The sequence below is a fragment of the Saccostrea cucullata genome, unplaced genomic scaffold, assembly GCF_032062105.1.
Source record: "Saccostrea cucullata isolate Sc308-1 unplaced genomic scaffold, CSIRO_AGI_Scuc_v1 ctg3431, whole genome shotgun sequence".
NCBI lineage: Eukaryota > Metazoa > Mollusca > Bivalvia > Ostreida > Ostreidae > Saccostrea > Saccostrea cuccullata.
The window spans coordinates 76,186-83,814 of NW_026938849.1; the positions used below are offsets into that span (position 1 = coordinate 76,186).

The window sequence follows — 7,629 nt, forward strand, 5'->3', positions numbered from 1 at the left end:
CATCCCATAAAAAGTTGACATAACGTAAAGATATGTTCACATCACGTAACGATAGATTGACATAATGAATGCATAGTTTTATGCTATAACGCAGTGATGGCGTTCCATAGCTGATGCAAATCCTGTTAGCAGTCCAAAACAAGTACACAGAATGAGATGGGATCGCGGATAAATTAATGTCCAGTTAGGAAAACAAAAGGGCAAGCGGTAAATCTAGTCTTCCCGACTTCCGACGTTCCCGGATTTTGGATTTTTTGGCGATTTTTTACCGGTGCACAGAATTTGTTCAAACTTTTCATGAACATTTTCTAGGTTTAATTGAATTCATTTATGCATAAAAACTTTAGGAAACATGCGTATTTATTACTGAATCAGCAGTATCACCGGCCAAAAAGCGGTAAATCTAGTACTCTGTTATAAATGTTAATACCAAAAACGGACACCGATGTTTTCGTAGAATCGCGATAAAAAACAACAAAATGAAGTATATATTTATTTTAAATAAAAGGAAAACCTCATTTACATGCCAGATAATTTGTACGCACAAAAACAATTTTTATACCCCCCGCTTGAAAAGCGGGAGGGTATATAGTAATCGTTAATTCCGTCCGTCCGTCCGTCCGTCTGTACGTCCGTCCGTCCGTCCGTCTGTCCATCCGTCCGTCCGTCTGTTACGCTTTGGGGTACCCATCTCTTATCCGTAACTCCTCTCATACCACTGAATGAAATTTGATGAAACTTTCACAGAATCTTTATTACATATTGCCATTGTGCACCTCCTATTTTACTTTTTGATCCGACACATATTTTAGGTTTCCCGGCCACAGGAAAACATGGACTTTTTCACCACTTATAACCATAGGGGAGGCGGGGGGTATCATTTAGTGAGCTCATCGCTCACAGTACCTCTAGTTTTAATTTAAAGTTATACTCATTAATTATCAATACATAACAATGAGCGGAGACGTGAGGCTTCGTAGATCATAATATTGATTTTATTTGGGAAGATATTTCTTCTTAAAAAAGATGGAATTGAATTAGTATTTCAGTGAAATTGGTGGAGTTAAAAAATATGAACATTTTAAATTTTATAAAATCCATAACATCAAAATGACTTTTAAAGTTAGGTTTCTTAAAAATTTCAGTCTGACATAGAATTTTTTTAACATATGTTAATGCAGTCGATAATTACTTATTATAAAACCTTTATTTAAGCAGTGTTAATCTGGTTAGCTTGGGTAAAATAATTAATTTCCTAATCACCTGATACAGTAAAAGTGAAAATAGTGTATTACTGGTAATCTGATCATGTTTTTGTCATTGTGTAGGTTTTCCTTCGATAAGTAGAATTTAGAGTAATTGGTTGAATTCTTAAGAACCTGACGGCCAAATACATAGGTGTATTAAGCAACTTACTCAGTTTGACATGAAGATAGTGCATAGGCTAGGAAGTAGACATAAGTATGCAGATACAATATGACTGTTAACAGAATTACCAATAGAAGTATGTAGGCAATGCAAAATGCCCAGTAACTACCAGTATATCTACCAATAACCTACAGAAATTGACGTTCAAATTATGAAAGAAGGGCAGCAAGATGATAGAGTGCAAGCTGTAAGTATTCATGTAAGTATTAAGTATATCAAAAGATGTACTTCAACATTAGGAGAATCTCCAAGGTGAAACAACATCTCACCCAGGAAGCGTGTGCAAAGGTCATTAATGCAACAGTCGTATCCCACCTTGACTATCACAATGCCCTTCTGCTTGGCATAACCGATCGAAACATGCACCGGTTACAGGTGGCTCAGAACAATGCTGCGCGTTGTCTCACAAGAACATGCTACAGACAACGTATCACGCCAGTACTTCAACAACTGCTTTGGCTGCCTGTGAAACAACGTGTTGTGTTCAAAGTGCTGACTACCATGCACAAGTCTCTACACTCCTCCTCAGCACCACCATATATGAGAGAGTTATGCCCAACTTACCAGCCACAAAGGACTTTTAAAAGAAGATCATCGTCAGACAAATGGAAACTAATAGTAGAGAAATCATCAAACAAATATGGTGCAAGAGCCATAAGCACATTAGGTGCACAACTGTGGAACAACCTGCCATTAGAACTACGAGAGCTTCGAGCACATGGAGCATTCCGCAAGAACCTAAAAACACTCTTGTTCAAGCGTGAATATAACCTATGAATGTAAAATTCCAGCGCAACATCAAGGACTCCATGTGTAATCTCTCGTAAACTCAACTTCAGAAGTACTATCCTGTGTATCAGTTTTTATTTTTTATTCTCCTTTATTTTGCCTTGTCAAAGTTAACCAATTTCATCTTACTACCATGTTTTATATAAGGTCTTTCTTTGATTTAACGATCATTTACTTTCCATAACAATTTTATATGTTTTTATTGATATATTTTTATTAAATGTTAGAAAAACCATTGTACAGCGCATAGAAACTATATGTGATTTTGCGCTTTATAATTTGATAAAATAATAATAATAATAAGTAATGTTACAGCTGAGACTATATCTGATGTTTTGTTTCGTATAAAAAGATACAGGTGTCCAGTTGAGCTGCACTCCGACCAAGGGTGACAGTATGAAAGTGCGTTATTTCTTGAGTTGTGTCGAATTTTACATATAAATAAGACGAGGACAGCTCCCCTATATCCCATTAAGATGTGATAAAGAGGATGAATAGGACCATGCAAGACATGCTGTCAAAGTACATAGAGAGTCATCAAAAAGACTGGCATCTACGTTTGGATTGCATTACCTTGGCATATAATTCAACGCTTCATAAAAGTACTAGGGTATCGACTTATATGATATTTGGAAGATCGATTGATTGTATATTGTTTAACGTCCCTCTCGAGATTTTTTTTTATTCATATGGAGACGCCACCACTTGCCGGTAGAGAGCTTCAAATTAAACCTATACCCAACACTCAGGGCCATTGAGCAGTGAGGGATCTTTTCCGTGCCAGCATCTACTGCAAATGGAAACATTTGAGACAGCTAGGTTTTGTGCGAAATTTGAAAGATAAATTGTGTCATGGTCATTACAATACACGTAGATCCTTACAGTAATCTTTAGAAAGGCAGTATGATTTGAAAGCTAAAAAAAGAGCTATGAGATGATAATAACGCCAAGAAAAAAAAAACCCAGGAAATATGTAGGAATTGAACGGCCCTTGGGTAATTACAAAAAAATATTAGTGTGGCACTCTTCAAAATCCAACTGAAAGAGGACTTACCTGTAGTTATCGTTCAGGGAGGGGATAATTTAAAAGAATACAAAGGGTGAAAGGAAATTAATTTGTTTAATGGAGAATTGCAGAATAAAAATTTGCCTAGAGAACTACCAAATTTAGAGGTTTTTAAAGATACCAATCATTTAGAAAGCAGATGAAAAAATACCTTAAATGATAAATACATAAAGTCATGTAGATCAAACTGGATTTATGAAAGGAAGATATATTGGAGAAAATATTAGACTGACTTATGGCATACTGGATTAAACAGAATGCAATCAAACACGTGGACTATTTTGAACAGGCATTTGACACCATCTCCTGAATATATATACTTGAAGCGCTTGATTATATTAACTTTGGAGCTTCAATAAAAATCTGGATAGAGACTTTTAGCAATATTAAATCTTTTTTAATACATACTGGTATAATATCTAATGTAGACAGGGAGATCCCGTATCATCCTATCTTTTTCTGATGTGTGCTGAAATGTTGGGTATTTTAATCCAGAAAACCCCCCACAAAAATAAGAAGAACAGAACGATAGATGGAGATGGAGAAGGGCGCAAAGTTCCTAAAAAGGAATACCATTCATGATCAATCTCAGATAAATCGCCTGAGAATATGAATGGAATGCTCAGAATTCAACTACTTCATGAATTAATCAGGTTTTAGAATTAATTTTTTCAAAGAGATATGCATTGGCATTAAAACGTTTTCAAATGTATGTCCTCAATCTAGGTTGAATCTAGACGAGAATAGCACAACTTCTGATCTTTTAAGGATTAAATTTTCTATTTATTCAAATAACCTCATTAATCTCAATTATTTACCAAAATTAAGTGATAGTGAGAGATAAATGCATTGAATCAATGGAAACCAATAAAATTAACGCCCATTGGCAGATTAACTATTATTTAAGACATTTGCAATCCCTAAATTAAATCATTTGATATTTACTTTACCTCATCCAACATAAGAAATTATGAACAAATTTGCTGATAAAATACATTTTTTTGGTGGAAAAAAATTCCATAAATTGAAAAGAAATACTATTATTTGAGACTGCAGAGATGGTAGATTTATTCTAATTTGTTACTGGAAGCACTAACATCAAGTTGGATAATCCATTTAGATCCCAAGTGAGTGCAATTACTTCAAGTACAATCACATACAGATAAAAAAAAATATTTAGTAAATGGATCCAGATTTTACTTCTAAATCTTGCTAGAGAATAATAAACAATATTTGGATGGAAGTCTTTAAAAGTTGTTTTAGATATATTATTTAGTATAATAGAGTAATACAAATAAATTTCAAAAACACACATATATAAATAAAGAATTATAATAGACGAATCCTTTGTCTTTCGTAGAAGTAATTATAATATTATTATTTGTTGAATGTTCTGGCTGAAACAATCATTGGTAGTCAGATCTTTAAATAGCGACCAAATAAATTTGATGGTTTCTTATTGATTAATTATACCCTCTTAAATGAAAGTTTATTTAATCTTTAATAATTTGAAAGGGTGTTAAACATGTATAATATCCTTATTCATAGAAAAAATACAAGAAATTCAATTTTAAAAAAAAAGTTTAGAATTCATGAGAAGCTTAGGAAAAAAATTCTAATAAAAAAATCAGGCTGATCCTGAATGTTTGATGGGTGAATTCTACAATAATTTTCCTCTTCAAACAAAGATTCTAATCTTCCTCTCGTTAATATCGCTTTTCGTAATTTAGCATACATGTACGAGAATAATTAACTTGAATAACAACGGAGCGCTTGCATGTGTCTATTTATTATGTCGCCCCGAACGAAGTCGGGGGAGACACATTGCGATTGTACGCATGTTTTTGTTCTCCGGGCTGTTTCTCGGAGATGGCTGGGACAATCTTCCTGAAACTTTCCTCAGAAGACGATCTCTAGTTGTAGTTTTGCAGTGAGGACGTTCAGTTTCAAAATGTCTACCGGAAACCTGAAAAAAGCGCCAAATTTTGTCTGAGAGTGTTCTCTCTGGTCCCTTGAACATTCTTCATGAAACTTTATGATTTATTGACTAATATCTGTAATTGTGCGCTTTGTAATTAAAAATTACAAATTGTCAATAGTTGCCAGGGAAACAGGGGAAAAGTGAAAAAAGGACTGATAAGAGTTGATGGTTGCCCAAGCTTAGCTAATGGGTATTGTTTTAGTGATGAAAAAAATGAAAGTCTCGTCCAGGTCGGGGCGACATACGCTATTGCTTACAATAGCAGACTTTCTAGTTATCATTACTTTTAACTTCGTTGTGTTTTGTTTCGTTCCGCTAAATACTATAATTATTAATTTATTGCTTGAGACATACATCTTATCGCATTTCAAAAACATATAATAAAAAATCTTGATATTGGCATTGTATGGGGTTTTATAGATTACAAATATAATATACAATGTAATGGATATAATGAGTTCATGGAGAATTACCATACGAGAGAAAGCTTTCCCTCAACTTAAAAGCATAATGAATATATTTTCCTAATAACAGAGCCCATGTACATTGTGAACACTTATTAATTGTATAAATTTAAAAACAGATGGCTTCTGCCTGTAATACATGTACTTCTTGATATTTTTTACGAAGCTTTTCAAAATATGATCAGATTACAACAAAATGATATTCATCCTCTGCTTCATTTTTGCGCATGCTACACATTCTAGTCACCCTAAATATTTTATTATGTCGTCCTGTCTCAATTTCAAGATTATGGGATGAAAGTCTAATTCAGTTGACTTGCTTTTTTGTACATAGAGGGTATAGGCCTAGGCTTACAAAGATAGCATTGTAAAGAAAATCTGTCTATTACGAGAACTGTTCAATAAACAATGTCCTGAGCTTTATGACATACAATATAGAAATCAAATGACAGTAATCTTGACTTTCTCTCATGAAAGAATCTTCAATGAATTGATTATATTACAGTTTATTTGACCACTTTGCATCATATAATTTTATTGTGAGAAGCTGGGAAACAAGGGCTATTCGAGACACTGAATTTAAAATGAATGGTAAAGAATCAGTAATCTAGGATGAAATTAAACTTTTCATTAAGACTGCTGTAAAACTCATTAAAAATCCCAAAGAAATATTCATTGAAATAAGTGAAATTTACAGCTATCAATGTATGTTTTAAAGGCACATGAGCAGGTGGATTTCAATGAAGAAAAATGGTATCACGGGCATCAAAATTGGGCACCATCCTTGGCGACAAAACTTACAACAACCATTGTATTGTTTGCCAAACTTCAAAACATTATCACTGATGATGTTTGATTGACTGTAAGACACATAGCAAAAGTGGTAGGCACCATTTTGGCGATAGTTTACACCGTTTTAAAGAAACATTTGACGGTAAAAAAACTTAGTACTCCATAGTATTTTGAAAAAAGAGCGAAAACGACAGCGTGGAAGAATATCTAAACAATTATTGAAGTTATCCACGTTTTTCTGAAATTCAAATAAATAGTGAAACTTGAATCCATAGGTTTAAACCCTCAAAACAAATTTACAATAAGATGCACTTGACAAAAACAGCCAAGGTCTAAAAAGAGCAAAGAATTGAAAAATCCCAAAACAGTTTTATATGACATATTCTTAAATATTAGTGGTCTTGTTATTCAAATTCTTATTCGGGAAGGCAGTTCAATTTAGGAGAAGTCTAGAAAGCAAATTTTTGCAAATAATCGAAACGTTTATGAGAGGATAAAAACAGAATCAAGAATCTTCATGACAGCGTCCCAACCTACACGCCATGAAGAGTAAATTAGTTTTTGTGATAAACAAAAGTTAATGTTTTGTCACACCAACAATATTCGCCAGATCTTTCACCTTTTGACTAGTTTCATTTTCCAAACTTGCAAAAACACCTTTTAGAAAGAAGAAACAAGTCAAGGAAATCATATAATCTGTCATATTCCAGTATACGAAGGGCCATAATCAAAAATGTGTTCTAAAACCAATCAGAAATTGGATAAAAATGTTATGGACATTTAGAATATCTAAGTGAAATCATTTAGACTAAATCAATGAAAGGCATTTTTGTTTCTTTCCGAGCACCAGGACATAAATTATTGAACAGCCCTCGTATATGTTTGAAAAAATAATTGATTTTTTTCATTAATTTTGAATACAAATGTCAGTAAATCTTTACTTTATAACTGCTAGGAAAATTCTAGAACTTGCTCTATCTTGTTCACATCACACACAAAAACTTTTCTTTAATACAAAAAGCCCAATTTTTCTAGCTGTCTTTTCATTCTATATCAGTTAACATATTGGTCATAAAAACATTTTTATTATACAATTTTCACTAAATAAA

The 7,629-nt window shown here is 33.2% G+C and overlaps 1 protein-coding gene across 1 annotated transcript; it reads left to right on the forward strand.

Annotated features, from left to right (window-relative positions):
* The first annotated feature begins 1,650 nt into the window (after nucleotides 1–1,650).
* LOC134251528 (uncharacterized) lies at nucleotides 1,651–2,205 on the forward strand. The gene has a single exon (XM_062733940.1). The coding sequence runs from the start codon at nucleotides 1,651–1,653 to the stop codon at nucleotides 2,203–2,205; it is 555 nt and encodes a 184-aa protein (XP_062589924.1).
* Nucleotides 2,206–7,629: the final 5,424 nt, after the last annotated feature.